This window comes from Brachypodium distachyon, chromosome 3 (assembly GCF_000005505.3).
Source record: "Brachypodium distachyon strain Bd21 chromosome 3, Brachypodium_distachyon_v3.0, whole genome shotgun sequence".
Classification (NCBI taxonomy): domain Eukaryota; kingdom Viridiplantae; phylum Streptophyta; class Magnoliopsida; order Poales; family Poaceae; genus Brachypodium; species Brachypodium distachyon.
Window position 1 is genome coordinate 35,825,344 of NC_016133.3, and position 20,662 is coordinate 35,846,005.

Below are 20,662 nucleotides of genomic sequence, written 5' to 3' on the forward strand. Positions count from 1 at the left end.
TGGCCTGCCAGGCCTAGAACGGGCCCGCAGTACGGAGGACACCTCCGCACGCCAACTCCTCGGATCCCACCGGATCCGGCATCACCAACCCCAGATCTGGCACCTCCATCACTGGATCCGGCCACGCGAGCCCCGGAACCGGCGCCGCCAGCCCCATGACCGCCGCGAACGGCGGCCTCACGCGCCACCTCGTACCAGCGACGCACGCCCCAACGGCCATGGAAGACGGCCGCAGCCCGCCCGACCCAAGCCAGGCCCAGGGCGGCCCAGCACACACGCGTCGGCCATGCCACAGAACCGCCGCCATCCCCACGGGCTGCCGCCCCCAAGCCGGATCCGGACACGCCATCCAGGGATCCAGTCATGCCACAGCCGGATCTAGCCTCACCGGCCAAGGATCCGACGCTGACCAACACGCCCGCGCACCCCAGCCACCGCGCCGCTGCAGACCAGCGGCAAAGGACCTCGCCACCGCCATCCTCGAGGGCCGCACGGGTTTTCCCGTCCGTCCTCTCCGGCAGCGACGAGGGGAGAGACGGTGGTGAGGGGGACGGTGGCAGGCCCCGGAATCGCCTCCCGTGCCGCCCCTGGAGAGGAGCGACGCGAGAGATAGGTGAGGGTTCCTACACTTAGTCATGTCTAGATACATCTAAATTTTGACCAACTTGAGACATCTTTTGTCCGACGGAGGGAGTATTTTTTTTTAGCGAACAAACAAACAAACATATTTACTTGATTTGGTATGTGTCGGCCGGGCCAACTAGTTGAGCGAATCCATGGAGAACGTAACAACGTGGCCCGTTGACAGCCAAAGCAGCCCGTATTGGCCCAATGTACTACTGGTTGCACGCTGCCGCTTCTGTCTTCGCACATTTCGTGGGTTCCAAATGTTTTGCGGCCTGCTTAAGCTCCCACCTTGTAAACTCTCCGTGTTGTTTTGTTTCACTATCTCATCATGACAAACCCTCTCAAATGAACGGTGGAATCGTGTGCATATGGTTCGGTTCTGTTCCAACTTCCAATATCTTTTGGATTGGTGAGGAATGACGGGAATTGGGAGGGATTGAGGGTAAAATGAGCTACAATTCTGCTCATTTTCTGTCATTCCTTTTGGATTGATAGGTTTGGGACCTGAAGTTCATTTTGTACTGATATTCTTATGAAGGAGGCGTATGCTCTCGGGGAAAAGGCATAGGTAATATCTTATCGTTAACAAGTTTATCATTCACTCGGAGAACTCGATGGTGATCGACATGATTCTGGATCGAGGTGCTGCTATCTTTTATCAACAGGTTTTGTGCATATCAAAGTTCGAATATTGTTCTAGGGATGCCAATGAGGCTGCTTCTGAGCTAGCCTGAAATAGTTCCTCTAATCGCATTGATTGATCTAGCTTTATTATGTCGTTTTAATAAACAATGTAATTGTGTTTGAGAATCAATAAAAAGCTGGTCGAATAGTATTCTAAAAAACTACAAATAAGCGATGTTTTAGTAGAAATATTTTGAGATCCCCGTAGTCTCCTTACATTACGAGAGAGAAAACTAGTGGGATTACACGTCACAAATCATGACGCACTGTTCAGTACTCCAGTTGTGCTGACCAGTCGACTGGCCGGCCAAGACATTCCTAACGCGATGTGCTGCCCAGTCGACTGGCCGGCCAAGACATCCCTAACGCGATGTGCTGCCCAGTCGACTGGCCGGCCAAGACATCCCTAACGCGATGTGCTGCCCAGTCGACTGGCCGGCCAAGACATCCCTAACGCGATGCGGTAGGCGAAGACATTTTTAACGGGCGCCCTTTGTTAAGAACAAAGCAGATATTTTTCGAGGAGTAGGACAGCGTAATCACTACCGTTCCCTCGTGGGTTGGGATCGGAATCACGTGCACTCCGGACGCGTGCACCTCCCAGACCAACGCTACGTACATGCCTCGCCGGAGCCGCGCATGGGCATGGCTCCCGGCCAAGCCGCCAAGGAAAGCAAGGAGCGATCCAAGGACCAAGAAGGCGACACGTACGGCCAGTCGACCATGTGCATGTACACGAAAAATATCAGGCTCGTGGTCGATCGCAAGATATTTTCTTCCTGTAAAAGTGCAAGCTGGAAACCTCTCTTTTTTTGCTTGAGGAAAATATAGCATGCAGCAGCTGTGCTTTTGTTGAAGCTTTCATACTACTTGTCAAAGGTCATACGTGGCACTCATGGCAAGCGAGCAGCCGGGCGAGACCATGAAACCAAGCTGCTTGGCCATGTTTTTCCCCTCTTTTTCTCCCCACAGCTGAACACACATAAAAAAGACTCAGCCTTGTTCCTTTTATTTCTTTCTTTATTCATTTCTCTTCCAGTCAGCTTGCAAAATTAGAGCCACGAACGCAGCGAGACAAAGTGCCAAAAGGACAAAAGGTCGCTGGCGGTAGGTCCAGAACTGCATACCCCTGGAGAGAAAAAAACAGGACGTTCGTACCAGAGTCGACGGGTCGACCAGGCAGCCAGAGGCCCCTCTAGGCCTTTAAAAAAAAATAAAAAATAAAAACTCTAGGCTTTAGGCGCCTGGCTCCCGAAACATGGTGTGGATTAGAAGCAGATGGATCGTGTGGGAGCGAGCGGCGTGGATAAGGCCGCCATGGCGACCACGCGTTCCACCTCGGCCCACACACGCGGCCTCGTCATCGCCCACGCGGCGACCACGCGTTCCACCTCGGCCCACACACCCAGCAGCACAGTATGTACCAGCAGATAGCACGGCCGCGGCCGCGCAGTTCCCCTCGTCCTTGCATGCCATGCCATGCCACTTGTGGTTACTGCTGATCAGATTAGGGGTACTGTGACAGTACGCATGCACATGTTACCTGTGTGCATGCATGGTACTGTGACTCGACTCCACCTAGGCTTCATCAAGTGTTTGAATTTTTATATGCTGATCTCAGGTTGATGGTTATGCAGGCAAACGGGAAGCAGCATCGTCACCGCCGCGATCTACATCCAGGTTGACCGTACATGCATCTTAGGAACGACTCAGACGATAAGCCGCAGAATTACAATTTTTAAATGTGATGGGTGTGGTTAACTAAATTAGCGGAGAGTGTGGTGGTACCGCGGCTAGCTGAAACGTCGTGCCCACTTACCTAACGACAGTACTACTACTACTAAAACAGGTGTGACAGCACAATCCCAGCCTGCACCACCGTCCAAAAGAACGTACAACGTACGATCTGGAGTTAAGGACGGGCCGAGATCAACCATTCAACCGATCGATCCACCGCTACCATGATGACTCAGCACTCGTCCCGGCCAAACTCGCAAGCCTCCAAACCGACCAGGCACTGTACCTGGTCTTGTACATTTGCTAGCGCGCTTTCCGATTACAAAAAATATTCACCGTGCCGTCATTTTGCTTTACGGTAGAACTAGTCGGTTTCGCAGTGAAAATTCCAACGGACGAGGGGTTCTCGTCTCGCAACGGTTAATTCCGTTCCGTGCAACTATTAAGTGCACCCGCAAGCTATCCGCTTGGGGTTCGTTTGGTGCGTGACTAGGCACGAGGCGAAACGAGAGGGGGAGAATCGTGGGGGCGCTCGGCTCCACGTACCTTCGTGTTGTGCTGCCAGCCGGTGACCGGGCACCAAGTCATGCCTTGCCACGAGTCCTCCTCGCCACCCACCACGCACACATGCAGCTAGCACGAGGCGACAAGAGAGGGTTCGCGAAACCAACGGTACGACCGGGTCTGACCCACACACGCAACCTTGGTGCGGTCGCAATGCAACGCCGGACCAGGCCTGGCCTGCTACGCAACAAAAGTTACACGTCGGCCTTCCCTCCCACTTGCTAGTTTGTACTAGTAGGCCGGTGGTCTACCACCCATCATCCGTTTCGAAGTTCCAACAGGCCGCAGAGATCCCTTATCTAATGGACTAGCTGGAAATGCACCAGCTTCGCGGCGCCGTTAACAACTGCGAGGTGTGGGCACACACATGACTATATGCCAACACTCATGAACTACGTTAAAAACAACGACGCGGCAAGAAACGGGACGCGACATCGTTTGTGCTGCGATAGCCTACGTGGTGTGCTAAGTGCATTGGCACTTGAGTATTAGCAAAATAAATTTCACCAAAAAAGTCGATGGACAGTTTCTACAATACCATATTGTCATAACATATATATAAGAGGACGCAGTTAACACATATTAAACATAAATAAAAATAATAATGGGCTAAGCCTAGATGTAGACGCCGTCCTCCTTACCGCCCTACTCCTCCATGCCGTCGCCGTCACCCGTGCCGTCGTCGTCGTCGTCGGTGGTGTCCCAGTTGAAAGACCCACTGTCGTCGTCAGCGGCGGTTCGGCTTGGGCCAGCACCGTCGTCACCACCCGTCATCGCTAGGTAATTCCGTCGTGACCATTCGCGGGCGGCAGCGTCGGGCATCGGCTGCAGGACGTCCAAAGACAACGCCATAGCGGCATTCCAGCCTGGGACGTCCTCGGGGTCGTTGGGCGCACCGAGCGAGAGTTGCACATGCTCCTCTGTCTCCCACCCCGGTTCATCATCCGCGGGCTCCTCCTGGACGCCTTGGCCACCATGCTGGCCGTCAGGCGCATCCGGGTGGGGCTCGCGGATGACGACGCCACCCTCGTGATGTCAGAGCTGAGAGTGGGGGGGGGGGGGGGGGGGCGGCGCTGCCGCAATCGGTTCAACATGGACGGGTGCAGGGTCGCCTGGTAGAGGGGTGCCACGCTCGAGGTGGTCCATGACGGCCCTCAAGCTCCGACCCGGCACACCCCAGAATGCCGCACGGCCAACGGCGTTCTTGTTGTGGGACGGAAGGCCCGACAGCTCCGCGCGGCACTGTGGGAGGACAGAAAGCCACCACGTGGCGTTGTTAGGATTCCACCTCTCATGGCCGCGCTGCGCAGCCGTCAGCACATGTTCTCGATGGCGATAGACCTCCGCGAAGAACTCCAGCGTCCTTGGACGCGGCACCGGCAGGATCCCGATGCCGTCGGAGCTGAGCGTCCAGCCAGTCGGTAGCCTGGTGTCCGGCGGGGTGGGGTACCCCGCTTCGTACAGCGCCCAAGCCTCTCCGGCTATCAGGCTGCGCGGGCCGAAACCGTTGTCGAAGGCACCTCCGAACCGACGGCTCCTCCTCCATCCGGCCATGACGATTGCACGCGCGTTTGTGATTGCGTAGCGAATGTGGGTGGAAGTGGATGCGTTGGTGCGTTGTGCTAACAAGTCTTATAAAAGCGGATGAGCAGCCGGTAGCATTTACGGCGGTGTAAAAGCCATACGGTTTTAGTATTCATGCTCGCATAGTAACCGTGTGATAGGAGACGATACAGATTCCCACAAAGACTATCGGGGTTCGTCGCCTGATACGACGCATGCTGCGTCGCCGTGGAAACCAGCGCCTGCTGTAACACGACGCTGACTGACGCCTGTCTCGTGAACCGGCATCGCTAACCCGTCGCATTGCTAACACGGCGGTGTGCTTGCGTGGTCAGTCGCGCCAGTCGGACCGCATCACTCACCCTGTTGGCTTCGCAAGCAAGCGGCTCATGCAGTGGCTGCGTTGATGTCATTGCTTGGCCATAAATGTGAAAAAAGGATAGACAACACGCCTAACGCTCAGACTTCGGCACGCATAAGTACACGCGTTCACAGATGCTGTCGTGCCGTATGTGTGCATCCCTGGCGTTCACGCCGGTACTCCGAAAGACGCACACGTACCACTGGCGCCGCAACACAGGTTTTCGAGTCGTGAAGTTTTTTTCAATTGGATGTCACATTGGTTCATCGTTTTGCACTTTGCATGAATCGTACACGTGTACTGCAGCCTGAGCATGCGAGCTGCCTTAATTTATGTTGAATGTTTGTTTTATTTGTTTGCACCGTGCTCAGTTTATGCAGTTGCATATCCAACTGTGTACATTTCTCGTGTGCATGGATTTTATTCCGCAGTTGTGATCCGAGAGATACTTCGCACTGCCTTCTTGTTGGCTTCCAACTATGCACAAATGCTTTTTCTTCTCTCTCCTTCCACTCACTCATACGCAATGGTAATTTTCATCTTGTCACTATTACGCGGTAGAACTTCTCATGGTAAAATACGTGTCGAACGATTGCATGCATGAGTTGTCATGTGACCCAACGTACGTGTCATCTCCTTCGTGCACCTGGCTCTTGTATAAATGCGGATGCATGCTTTGCTATTCTCTTTAACGTTGCTCCTAAGTCAGCAAGAAGAAGAGCCTGTAGCGCTTGTTTCGTGGTTGTTCATCGCGTGTGCTATTCTTAGCTACACATGGATCCTGCTGCATCTGGTGAGGCAAAATGTAATTATACCGAGTTTATTACTGGGTGCTTCAGTCGTCTTGTAAGACAAACTTGATAATATTTTTGTCTTTCTAATGGCTGCGCCAGTGGTGTTGGTTTCCCTTAGGCCTGTCCTGACCGAAGCTGCGAGGACACTTGGCGCTCCTGCACCGATGTACCTGACTGATCATGCCAACGGAGAGTACATTTGTAGCGTTCAGCTGATCCTGCCGATGAGATGCCACCCTGATTGCACACAGGTGGCACACGCCGTGGGTGGCGTTGCAACTTCCGTGATTGAGGCCGAAGAAAAGGCGGCTGAGTGTATGATAAATGCATTACTTAGGAGATTCGGAGTTCAGTTCAATGATATGAACTGGACACGTCTCAATCGGTCCCATCGCAGATTTACCATGGCGCGTACTTCCCTTAGTGAGCTGTCAGAGAGGGCTGGTCTAATGGAAAAGGGCTGGGAGCAATCCCTAGCCGACATCAAGGCTGCTCGTGACATATGTACTGACATCTCGTCGTGCAGTGGTGACACACTTGACGTGTGTGAAGAGCCCACGCCGCAAGGTGAAACACTTTTCGCTGTCCACTCTCTTGGTGCATGGACGCAGGAGCGTTTCGATGAAGGTATGATCGCTCTCACTGCAGCAAGAGGGAGCACGTCTTCTTGAATCAGTATGGTGGCTGGTCACATCGAGGGATTATATGGAGCTCTGTGTTTAACAAAGCTTCTTATATAGAAATCGTTACTCATGTAGGCGTGCGTCTGTGTTGTTTTTATTTTTAGTAGCACACACGGTTGTGGTGATGTGGCTGTCAAATTTTGATCCTGTGATGCGCTCCTCGGTGAAACATTATGCTTGTTTTACCATAGCATCGACGGTCTAGCCGATGTTACTATGCACTTCATATGCACTTCTAGTTGGGTCAATCTCGGGCAAGCTTGTACGGTGACATAAATAACACGAACATGCGTTCTCCTTTATATCTTGAATGTAATTTTGTTCTGTTAACCATGTTATCAGGTCCTTCATGTATTATTATCCTGCTAAATGCTATTTCACTTGGAACGCAAGAATGATGCAATGTAAAAGGGAAGATTCACTGGTAACTAACCTGTGTAAAAAAAATTTGTCTTCCACGTGTAAAAAAAAAAAAAAAAATGGAGTCCTGGAGGCTGGTCAGGGAGACAAAGGGAATAGCTTTCCACGTCTTAGCGGAGCACGTGTTCCTTTCGCTTGACGTGACACGTAGTCTGGTGACTAATCACATCGAATGACATACACGTGTCTTGATATTCAGTATAAATTCAGATGCATCCCGTGTGGCCTCCAAACATAGCGCAATCTCTCCTCTTTTCCATTTCGAGCTCCAGTTCAATATATTGCAACATTTGTTAGTAACTTCGTCGTTGCTCTATCATGAGCCGTCGTTTATCGAGCCAATGCTGTTCACTGGCGACGACTTCTAAGAAAGCTCGTCGGTCTGAAGCTTCCGGTGTTTCATCATCATCTAGCAGTTCATCATATGACTGCGCTTATATGCCCTCGGAATCTTTCGCCCGATTCTCTCTCCCGGTCAGTTCGCCATCTCTTTCCTATGAGTCAACTTTGTCTGAACTTGAATTGTCGTTCGTCGAAAGTAAACAAACGTGAAAAACAACGCTTGTTCGTCCAACTGTTGTAAATCATAGTTCATGCATGCATGTTGATCTTGTTGGGAGCGCGATGGCTTGCTCTCAACGACAGACTGATACAACAGAAGAAGACAGTCGTCGTGCCCAGCGAATTGCCACAGCCGCAAGAGACGTGGAAGCCGAATCTGCTCGTCGGACGGCAGTTGCAAACGCAGTGGCCAATGAGGCTGAACAAGCGGCGGCAGAAACCGTGGAAGACTCCGTTGTGAGAATATCAACAGCCACTGCGCACACGGAAAAGATTACCAACGAAACAGTGAAAGAGGAACAACGTTTATTTTTTCATGGTGGCAATAGGAAGCATTGCAAATATTGCGGCAGAGACTTCATTTCGGATGCCAACGGGATATCATCATCGTGTCATCAGACGATGAGGTCTGAGTTGTCTATTGCGTTTGTAGCACACCAATACCCAAAACGTGTGTATCAGGCCATTACCCTAGTAGGTGTTAGCTATATTTTTGTTTACTCACCACGTAGCCGGCTACCAACAGTATCAGATCCTATGTAACCAACATTTGTATGAGCATTTTTATCCTGTATGTGTATGTATTTATACCCGTGATCTTACCTCTGCGTGTAAACGAGTTGTAAAGAATAAATTACATCGCCTTCTCAACACAAATTTTCTGTGCAATTCAGGAATCTGGGTTATGCTTTGATCCGCATCTCTATGTTGTTTATGATTCTAATTGAACTTCAAATTGTCATCGATTTCTCTACAATGTAATTGGCAGACACTTGCATATGTTGCGTCAATGGGTCTCTTTTTTTTTAATGGGCCTCAGCCAGAACATGTTGTATGATCGGGTTGGCCCATGTAATCTATTTTGTATTTAAATAGCTCGTTGAAATCATTTTTTTTTTCTGTTTGTATCTTTTTTTATTTGATTATCACATTTGCTTGCTATGCTGGATTGCCATTGTGGCCACATAACATGTTATAGTCAATTGAAGCGACAAACAAAACAAAGAAGTTGGATAAATCGGTCCATGCTTCTGATGTGATCGATCGTTCCGTCATAGTGATATAAGACGCCTCGCGCCAGTTGCAGGAGTACAACCAAAAAAACAAAAAGAAAAAGAAAACTACAGGGAAAGGCTACACAGGGGGTGCCTCTGAGGTGGTGGTCTCAGCGGCGGGTGCCTCTTCGGTGGCGGCGGCCTCCTCATCGTCACCAGCACCAGCCTGCCCCGTCATCCGCGCGACCATCTCGTCGACGAAAAGGCTGACGGTGTTGGCGTGCTCCTCCTTGTTCTCATCCAGCGACCAGTCATTGAAGATGGTCTCGAAGGGGAACTCCGGGTAGGCCTGGTGGACCCTCGGCGGGATGGCGCCGGCAACCTGAGATGCGGCGACACTCACTTGCTGGTCCCCGAATCTGCGGATGTGTTCCTTGACGGCCGTCAGCCACCCCACGAACTCCGCGAAGAACAAGATGAGGGTGCTGACGTCGCTGCCGTCGATGACTGCCGAGGGTATCCCCAGTTCCCGGGTTTGGAGCTGCTCCTGCAACTCCTTCTCCCGGGACGCGGCTCGCGTCGCCGCAGCCTGGGCTGCCGTGGCCTGCTCCCCGAGTTGCTGCCGCAGTTGCTGGATATCGGAGGAGTAGCTGGAGATGAGCCGGCTCTTCTCGTCGAGTCGCTCCTGGAAGCCCCTTAGTGCTTCCTGGTGCTCCCCCTCGGTGCGAAGACGCGCTGCCTCCAGCTCCTCGAGCACCTGCTGGTGCTCCACGCGCAGCTCCTGTAGCTGGCGTTGGAAGTGCGCTTCCAGAACCGATGGCTCGGATGCCTGGGCCCGGGTTTGCTGCGCCACCCGAATATCCTCCTGGAGCCTCGCCAGCTCCTGCCGCCGCTCCTCCACTTCCTCCCGTGCGCCGTCCAAACGACCCTGAGCATTCGAGAGCTGCTGGCGCACCCTGTTGTAGCAGCTGACGAATCCCAGCTGCTGCCGCTTGATGCCCTCTATGATCTCGTGTCCCTGGTCGAAGATTCTGGGGTCCCAGTTCAGCGGACCCCAACCTGCGCCCGTAATCGCCCCGGAGCTCGAGGAGGCACCGGCGGTCACCGTTTGTGACCTCACCACCTCCTCGGGCGCAGGCGAAGGCGAACGCGCCCCTCCGCTTTCCCTGGCCGCGAGCTCGTCCATTGCCTCCGCCTGGGGGCTGGGAGGCCGCTCGCGGCGGACCTCCGACGCGGCGAGATCGAGGGCCTCAGCCCCAGTGTCCGCTGCCTCCTCGGTTAACGCCCGGTCAGTGACTTGGACGCCGGGAGAACCCTCTCTGTCCCCGCTCTCTCCAGTGGAGGGTTGCTCCACCATCACCTCAGGGTGGTTTCCTTGTCAACCGCAGTGCCTCCCGACCTGTGTTCTGCGGCCCCCGTTCCCGCAGTTGCAGTGGCAGGAGGGGCTGCAAGGAGAATTATTAGAAGGAGATGAAGCGCAATACAAGAAAAAGCGGCGGGGAGAAATATAGCAGCAAGCGTGGCATACCTTGCGCAGTGTCACCTCTTGGCGATCGCCTTCAATCGTTGCCGGGTCGACCCCGGCAACACTTCCCGGCCCTGGATAAGAAAGTAGAAAAATGGTGTCAGTCACTAAAAAGGGAATAAGAGAGGAATGTACATAACCAGGTTGCCGGGCGCACCTGCTCCCGGGGCCGCCGGCTGGCTTGTGGCTCTGGTGGCGTCGCCCCCACCTGCTGCTGTCTCCATCGCCACGCTTCCCGTCACGGCGTGGGGGCTTCCCTCACCCGTGTCGGGGGCTGTGCGCAGCTTCTTGCTCGAGGTTGCCGGTGGAGAGCTCACCGGACCCCTCTTTCCCGCCGGCCTGAAGGAAGATGAATTATTCGTCGAAAAAATGCCAAGGGAAATAGAAAGCACAGATTAACGGAAAAGAACTTCCTTCGCTGGGTTCAATACCATCCTGCGGTCAGCGAATATTCCCCCCGCGGAAAGCGCCATCGGCACTAGCGGGGCGCTCCCGCTACCGCCTGAGCCCCCAACCGCGCCGGGGGCTAAGCTCCGGGCCGCTGGACTGCCCTTCCACGGGGCTGTCGGCACCCCGAGACCTCTCGTCCTCGGAGGTGTCGGCGACCTTGTTGGGGGTGTCGTGGCCCGCGAAGGCGCCCACCGGCTCCTCAGAATCACTGTCTGAGTCATCCTCCTCCTCGCTCTCGACGACGGGTTGCTTCCCGGTCCGGGCCCTTGGTCGCGGGGGAGGGCTGCTCGACGGAGTCCCCGCCATGATGCCCCACTTGTTGCAGGGTGGATAGTTGCTAGCCCCCGGATTGGCGACATTCGCGTGGAGCGCGGTCACACCTGGAGGAAGCCCGGCGAAGGGGGAGTTGTTGCCGGTAATCCCCCTGAGCCACGTGCGAATTTGCTCCATGGTGAGCCCGCCTCGCTGCAGCCTCATTCGGTCGTTCTCCCCGGAGTACGTCCAGACTGGGTGAGTCCGGTGCTGCAGCGGCACGATGCGCCTCGCGATGAAGCTCTGGGCCACGTCTAGATCTGTGAGCCCCGCACGCCGCAGCGCCACGATCTTGTCGCGGATCGGCGCGAGCTCGGCGTCCCTGGCGTCACGGTCCCGCCAGTCGCGGGACTTCTTCGGCAGCGCGGTGGGCATGGTGTAGGCATCGTCGTGCTCCTCGATGTAGAGCTAGCACCAGTCCGCGCGCCACTCCGACTCGATCTTCCGGTCCTCCGTGATGGTGAATTCTGATTTGAGCCCGTCCCGGAACCGGAACGAGACCCCGGAAGACATCGCTTCGCCCTTCTCGACGCGGGGATAGTAGTAGTGGCGGAACAACGCCACGGACGGCATCACCCCCACAAACGCTTCATAGAGGTACTGGAAGACGGCGAGCTTGAAGAAAGAGGTAGGGTGAATCTGCGCCAGCTGCAAGCGGTACGCAGAGAAGACAGCATGGAGGAAAAGGGAGTGCGGCGGCACGAACCCGGAGAGGATAAATCTCACGAATACCCGGTAGTAATTCTCGCCGGAGTCTGACCCGACGGGCTGGATGCGCGTCGGGCCGTGCTTGTTGTGCTTGGTGGCCACGGCCAAGCGCAGCTTCTCCAGCAGCCTCGCCGTTGTAGCCAGGCTTGAAGAACGCGAACTGGGCCCTCTTCTCCTTGTCCCTACGCTCGCGCTCCGACATTTCCTTCTTGCCGCTCTTCCCCCCTGCTGCTGGCGCCCTTGGGATGTGCTGAACCTTTGGGTGCCACTGACGGAGGGAGGGAGGAAAAAGGTGGGAGACTTTTCGGAAGTTGGAGCGCTGGAGACTCGGTGGAGGCAATGGCAGGGGCAGTGGCGGAAGGGAATCCCTGTGACGCCGCTCCTGGATATTTATATCCGGCAAGTGGAATTGCAACAGACGCCCCCCCACGATTAGTAATTAAGTGCCCTAAAAATGTGGAGGAATCAAGACAATATGCGCAACGTGGCCATAACTCCCTGCTCGCAGAGGCATAGTGGGGCCATCGATCGTGTATCCGTCTCTCCCGTTTCGACGGGAGGATGCGTAACGGCGGCCTACGGGGCCGGGTGCCCAGCTTGGTCTGGGGACCCACGTGTCGGAAGGGCGTAGCCCGGCAACCGCCTGGCCTGGGGACCCACGCATCGAAAAGGCGTATCCCGGCAACCGACCGAGGACAATACTTCCCGGTAGCTCAAGGTTGCCAGCCAATACCAGGGAGCTACTATCCTACCAGTGGCCCACGGACCCCACTGGCATGGGAGCGTGGGTCGTAACTGATGAAATCCCGCAAGTCCAACTTCCCGGAAAGGGCGAACCCGCGAAGCCACCAGATACATAAAAACAAATAACACACGAAATACAACAATACTATTTTTATACATCGCGACAATTATTAATCACTTTGAACATTGCAATAGCTAACAAACAGCTAACTACAAACTTGCATTGGAGGTTGTGATAGGACAGACGACTTCTTTATGTATATTCGTCAAAGGCAACATTTGCTTCTGTCATTGCTCTCTCAGCTTCGAGCTCAACCGTTTTGCCAAGTACCTCGCTCACAATATTAGCTGTTGTATCAGTATACGCGTTAAACGCGAGCAGCATGTCGAATATGCCATTTCGTGTAGAACCTTTAGCTCTTGAAGCATGCCTTTCCATCCCTGTGTCATTCGATTGATCACTTGTTTAAGTCTAACGCCCTCTTCCCTCACATCCCGCAGTTCTCGAGCGCAATTGTACCTTGCGTGTTGAAGAATTTTTTCATCCCAGTTTACATCGTCCACCTCGAATCCAATGCGCCTCTGGAGTGAACAGATCATTCTCTGAGCTGCTTCTTCCTCTGCATCGTATGCAGAACGCATAGGCCCATCACTGTAGATCCACGTGTCAATGACATGTGAACCTCTGCTTACCGTGGTCTTGACGAATGTGTAGAATCCTTTTTCAGTGCAAGTTGTGCTGTACGATGCTTCCGCCGCTTGTAAAACTCGTAGTACATCTCCTAATATCAATTTTCGGCTAACACACACTTTCTCTATATCACCTGAGAAGGATTATCGCATTGGACGATACACTAAAATATGTCTCAAAATCAAATTCGAACAAAAGTACCTTTCGATTTTGGAGGCGTGGTCATTTCTGACCCAACATGGTCATTTTCTTCTTCGATGTCACGTACAATAAGATCATATTCATTAACTCCAAGCGGTTGTACTTCATCGAATTGAGCCCCCATTACTGTATCTTATACCACACACTACATGCCCGACGGAGATTTCCAACCAGGTAGAATTCGAAAGTGCAAGGAGATAGCTTTTATAGGAACCCAAGCCTGTGTAATCCACTACCAGTACCATATATTTGCTAAAACCTGCCCCCATGCATGGATGCAACGTGGCCCACTATGTATGTTGCCACATGTCCTGAAATGTATGCGTGCCGTGTGTCCCGTTACGTGTATCACCACGTGTTGTCATGAAATTGAAGGTACGTGGCAGTGCGGATAACGCTAGAAACACATGGTAGAATAGATAACAGTCACAAATAGCTACACTTAATGCACCCAATGTAAATTACCACACTTAGTCCATCCTCCTTTTTGTAAAGGCTCTTTTGTTTCATCGGCTCCTCCACTAAAGAAAATCTTCTACTGCGCACCCAATGGGTCGGATACAAACTTTTACCACTGCTCACCTTTTTGTTGTAGTGACCTCTTTCTTTGCTCAACGAGTGATCTCAGATGACATGGCCAGACGCTAATCACGTGATGCTGATATGCGTACAACCACGTCATCTTGACCTCACCAAAGCGCTCGCTGCATCCGAGGATCCATGCATGGAAAGAAACCATACATGCAACTATAGAATCCGCGACCTGAGGAGTAACACATAACTTCAGAACGAAAAATCTAACTTACTCACCTAACACTATCGTAATGTAAATAAACACACCGTGAGTACACTTGTTACATTACACAGCGATAGCTTAACCACATATATGCTTCTCGCATATAGTAATCTTACAGCATACCGCAGATAGAAACAACGTCATTAGCACTAGACACCGTAGCCGAGCCACACAGCCAACTCACACAAACCCACGTATACTCAAGTAGTCTACATGAAATTACTACTCATGCGAGCAATACATAAAGTAACAATTAACATACATCCTATCACATCAATTAAATACTATGCGCATGGGCGGGCGTTATAGAGAAATACAATCTCTACTTTCACAACACCAGACCACACAGACCATACGGTCAAACAGCGTGAACAGCCAATCCATCGCCTTGCACATGTCAGTATTGACAGATCTTCGTGCTCGCAAAACACTCAAAATATACTTGCCATCACTGGGATTCACCACGTGTTGCATTAGATGGGACATCAACAGGCGCAACCAAAAGCTACAGTCCAACAGAGACCATTATTCCATGGCTGTATTGCAGGCAAGAACTCGCTACATACATGCCGATTGCACGCCGCAGGCGAGTTCGCTTCCCATAGGCCGCCTGTCAACCGACCTGTGCCATACAATATAAAAAAAACAGAAACATATCGAGTTAGCAGATACACTGCAGCAAGAAACAGACACGTAAACGAAACTGCACAGTGCTAAGTTAATATACTTGCCTGTTGTTCCTCCTCCGGGTCCTGGTACCCGAAAAAAAGGCGCAGTAGCTCCTCAGCTAGCAATTCCTGACGAGTAGACGGATGAGTATTACCTGTGCAAGGTATAACTCAGGAGGCACTTCAAGTCCACCAAACGCTGGTGATTTTGATGAGAAAGGCAACAAATCACCAAAATTGCAGCAAATCTTTGCCGAATGGGCAATAAATCTCGTATTATTTGCCGAAAGCAAAGCATTTTCTACCAAAAGCGAAGCATTTTCTTCCTGCAAACGCCACATCTAAGCAAGCAGATGGCCTGTACGGAAGTTCAGAGAGGAATGAAAATATCTCAAGGCCTTGAAAAACCCATGGTTTATGTCATCAATGATAATATGCGTTCTGCTTGTAAAGCACTCGATTATCTTCTCTCCAAGACTCTCGTCTGTAGCTTCTCGTGTTAAGGCGAGATCACTAACTATCTCCTCTATCTTAACAGGAATGCCAGGTCCAACCGGTGGGACTTGTACTTTCATCCAAGTCTTTACCAATTCGCCTTCATGACTGAATCCTTCCTCCGATATAGACAACTTCAGTTCACTTATCAGTTGCCTCGCAATCTAGATCTTAGAAACACGAAGGACCTAGATGGACCAAAAATGCATGGTGCAAAGATCATTTTATTAAGCTGAAACAAGACATATATCTACGGGAGAAACTACAATTACTAATGGACACATAAAATAAAATAAAAATAAAAAACAGGCACCACGCACGTAGGTTTTCCAGTACAACAAAACAAGTGGAAAGGGGACGTCCACATATGATCTTATACATAAAAAAACATATTTCGTTTTTAAAAAACGTGTAATATAAGGCGTTAAGAAATTCTGGAACACCAACCATGCAGTCACACATGTTCGTTTCATCAGTGTTTTTTTTTATTGAATCATAATACTCTCAAAGAGGAAAGTTACATGAATAGCCACACTTTCCAACAAAATCAGATTAAAAGAAGAAAGATAAACCGCAAAAACACAACGTGTAACTCCCTCCAAATCAAAGTACATATCACCCTTGTAAATACGCAAGACATGCACGCCACATAAACAACCATTAACCGGTTATTTTCAAAGAAGATCTATCTCGCTGTTCTCAAATGTAAATCCTTAATTCGCAATATATATACACAGAAAAGTAATCAATTTCTGAAATCATTCGGGGCATGCATGTTGCAGGAACAACCGACCCACAAGCAATGCATAGCTTCAGTCAAGATCCATTTCCACCAAGACCAAAATATCCACAAAACCCGCACGGTCACAGCACAAATCCATCAGAACTCAAAAAAATGTACTATACAAATCAAGCATGCATGTAGCTTATAATCGAAAGAACAATGACAAAGATAAAATCCAACATTCTAACCAGTGAAAAAAAGCAATAAGAACAATTTGTGCGTGAAGAAAATACCGTCGCATTCGCATGCACGCCTCCTATCTCAAGCATTGACTCCACGTACCTAGCTCCCTCCACAGATCGATAGTACCTTAGCATAGTAGCCATATGCTGAGAAGGCCCGGAAGTAGGCTGTGCCAGTGGAAACATTGAAGGCACCGGAGCCGGCGCATTTCCGCAAATGTAAACCCCAGAGGCCACAGGAGTCGGAGGCACCGGAGCCGGCGAAGCTGCGGCAACATGCACTCCGGAAACCGCAGGCATCACATCTCTCTTCACTACGACCAGCGACTGTGAATAGGGCACCTGAATAGAGGTAGGAGCCATAGGATGCAAAGCCAATGTATACTCCCGCACTTGCTCTTTCCTAGATACATGGGCTAGGCCTGAACCAGTAGGCATAGGTGAAAAACTTGGTAAAACAAGTAAGCTATGAGGACTGAAATGAACAGGTAGAGGGTGAAGGAAGGCGTAGCACAATCGACAAAGTACTTATAGCATCGATCCCACCATGGTCCAATCTAACTGGCCCAATTACCAGTAATGGGTCACAGCCCATAACATTCATTAGATATTCCAGGACCAACGCACTCAGGCTCATCGGTAAGGGACAACACGATTTCATCTATGAATGCAACAATTGACACCCAGTCCACGCACAACATAAAAAATGTCAAAGATCTTGATATTCATGAGTTTCTCGAAGAAAATTATTATGGATCCTGGGCATCGTGTGCTTTTCGAAAAAATAAACCGCAAGTAAAATGTCCAATAATCACGATAAAAAAAAAGCAAAAAATCGACCTACAAATCAAACAACAAAAGGTCACTTTCATAATGGACCGAAAGCCCACACGAGCAGTATGATGTCCAACTCACTCACGACAAGCCCAACAATCATCCCCGCCTCTAGTGCTACAGATCGGAAACCCACTACAACCACGCACACAAGCTACACATGTATAAGTTACAGATCCACAAGATCCGAACTGCCATTTAGCACCGTCATTAATTTGGACGGCCTCCCTGCTCGCAGAAGAATACCGGAGCAAGTGATCGTGCATCTGTCCCTCACGGTCCGACGGGAGGATGCGTAACGACGGCCTACGTGTCCAGGTTTCCAGCTTGGTCTGGGGACCCACGCGTCGGAAAGGCGTCGCCCGGCAACCGACTGAGGACAATACTGCCCGGTAGCTCAAGGTTACCGGCCCACACCCAGAAGCTACTGTCCTACCAATGGCTAACGGGCCCCACTGGCACAACATGCGTGGGTCGCAACTAATGAAATCCCGCAAGGCCAGCTTCCTGGAAAGGGCGAACCCGGGAAGCTACCAGATCGCTCCCTCGCAACTTGCCGGGCAACGGTACCATGGCGTTCATGGGTACCGACAGGTGAGAGCGACGGAACAATGGAGACAAATTCGCATGAGTCCACGTGATCCTCATTTGCTGGAGAAACTTTAGTGCTCGCAGTGATTCCACAACAATTCCATCCTGACCATAAAACCTGCAGGCACCAGCAACGCGTGGGTCGCAACTAATGAAATCCCGCAAGGCCAGCTTCCCTGGAAGGGTGAACCCGGGAATCTACCAGATCGCTCCCCCGCAACTTGCCAGACAACGGTACCGGGGCGTTCACGGGTACCGGGACAAGTGGGAGCGACGGAACAATTGAGACAAATTCGCGTGAGTCCACATGATCTTCATTTGCCGAAGATACGTCCACCGAGCGAGAGTTGCACATGCTCCTCTGTCCTCCACCCCGGCTTATCACCCCGTGGGCTCCTCCCCGACGCCTTGGCCACCATGCCGGGAGGAGCCATACATTGGTTACAGAGGTACGAAAACTATCTCCCAACTCACAATGAGAGTCAACCACGATTCAAGGATACGATTACAAAGATACAATACCACAATCACATTGATACGTCCATCTTACAACATGCACTCGAGGTACCATAAAAAAAAAGAACCACAACACAATAACTACGCGATTATACATGACCAGAGTGCCTTCAACATCTACATCGTTCACAGTTGAAGAACCCAGAGATCACCACAGACATCAGAACAACATGGCAAACCATCATTTGCTTGGTGACCTAAAAGGCAAAATTAAATTTAAACCGAAGTCCATAATGACAAATACAACACCAACAGCAAAGTTGAGAACACAATGTAACAACACCTATGCGACGAAGAAGCAGAAGACTTGCCAACAAGCCTCTTTTGGACTTCTGGTTTCCCCGCAACAGGGCGAGTTCTTCCCCTAAATACAACAACTCGTAGCAACAAATCAACAAAACAACAAACAAAAAAAAGATGGCTTTCACGTCACAAAAGAAGTAAATAAAAACAAACAAACCTCTTATTCTTATTTTTATCAACGTTCTTCGAAATACTCGAATCGTGTAACTCGTCTGTATTATCGGCATCGTCTTCATCACTAGCACCAATCTACAATCACAAAAAACAAAAAAATATCAATAACAACGAGCACATCACACACAAATGATACACCGGAAAAAAAGACCCAGCAAATGGCCGATACCTCAACAACCCCAGGAGGCGTGGTAACAACTAGATATGGTTCCTCACATACGCTAGCATCACCATGAACAACCATCGAAGAACCCTATACATACGTGAAGCATCCATGATGGACCATGGTAAAACAAATGAAAGATAAGCAAGACAACACAACCGAACAGAAACATGGCATATCGCAGAAAAACAAATAACGTCACAAAAAGGACCTTGATGTCTACAGGTGACACGACAGTAGCCGTGTTTGCCGTATGTCCAATACCCGTATCGTCCTGCACAACACCAGACGACGACTCCTGGATAACACCTGAACCAAAAAACAGGACACAGAACGAGTACACAAAATAAAATTCCATACATAACGACGATCAATTACCAAGTCACTCCTACAATAATAGCCAAAATGAGTGAATAACAAACAATCAAATAAGGACTGACCTTCATTGGTCACGGTATCAGATATTACCCCACTCCCCGAACCAGATATCTCACCAATGTCTGCCCCACCCGACACGAACTGAGCGAACACCATGCCGCCTTCTGGGTAAAACTTAAGGGCCTGGAATGATATGTTGTCCCTCCGAAAAGAATACCGCGAAATAGCCAAATCGACAACATAAATCCTCCCTACCAACGAAGAAATCTCCGATGGGACACCGAACTCGAGAGCATATGAATCCGCCACCAAAATATCGGCAGGTTTCCCGAGTAACTCCTCAGCAATCTGACCAAAGAAAACCATCTCGATTATAACACCAGCATCGACACCAAAGAGCCAGTTTATACCTGCAATGAACCACGAACATTAGTAAGTAATTATACTGGAAAAATACAAAACATCATTAAACACGAAGAAAATACGGTAATAATACCTGGGGCTCGCCGTACGGTTGCTACAATTACTGTTTGTACAACTGAAACCATCTACTTCCTCTACGGCTCTGGACGTACAAATATTACATGAAAGAAACCACCACGTTTGCCGTTCAGCCACAGAATCAATGCGCACTTTACACCTAAACATTTTATTCTACGATAAAGAAAACCAGATAAAATGAGCCTCTCTTACACAAAGAGTAATTGGAGAAAAAAGGGGTACAACAAAATGTACCATAGCATTGTGCGGTATGAGTGCGGCCAAAGCAACAACATTCGTGTTCTCTATACCCATAGAACTATAACGACGACCACGCTCGGCAATCCATTCAACAGAGTAACGAACGCCAACAACTCTACGCAAGAAACACAAGAGAAAGAACCACAATCAAAAAATACACAAAAACAATACACAACAAAAATACATAAAACCACAACGCACCTGTTGCGCAGAGCTACAACGTCTCGATTAGCGATATTGATACATATCTTGGAACCAAAACTCGCCGATAAACTTATCATCGCTGAGTTGAAAGAAAGAAGCAACAAAATGTGTTCAATGAACCCATAAAAACCCGAAACAACGCAAAATGAAACCCACGACCCACCGTCCTGCATCCTAAAAGTGCAACCCATAATAAGCGCGACTACAGGCTCA

The 20,662-nt window shown here is 50.5% G+C and overlaps 1 protein-coding gene across 1 annotated transcript; it reads left to right on the forward strand.

Moving 5' to 3' along the window:
- Nucleotides 1–6,247: 6,247 nt before the first annotated feature.
- Nucleotides 6,248–7,478, forward strand: LOC112271978. Its single transcript, XM_024462297.1, has 2 exons — nucleotides 6,248–6,329; nucleotides 6,430–7,478. The coding sequence occupies exons 1-2, from the start codon at nucleotides 6,311–6,313 to the stop codon at nucleotides 6,999–7,001; spliced, it is 591 nt and encodes a 196-aa protein (XP_024318065.1). The 5' UTR covers nucleotides 6,248–6,310; the 3' UTR covers nucleotides 7,002–7,478.
- Nucleotides 7,479–20,662: the final 13,184 nt, after the last annotated feature.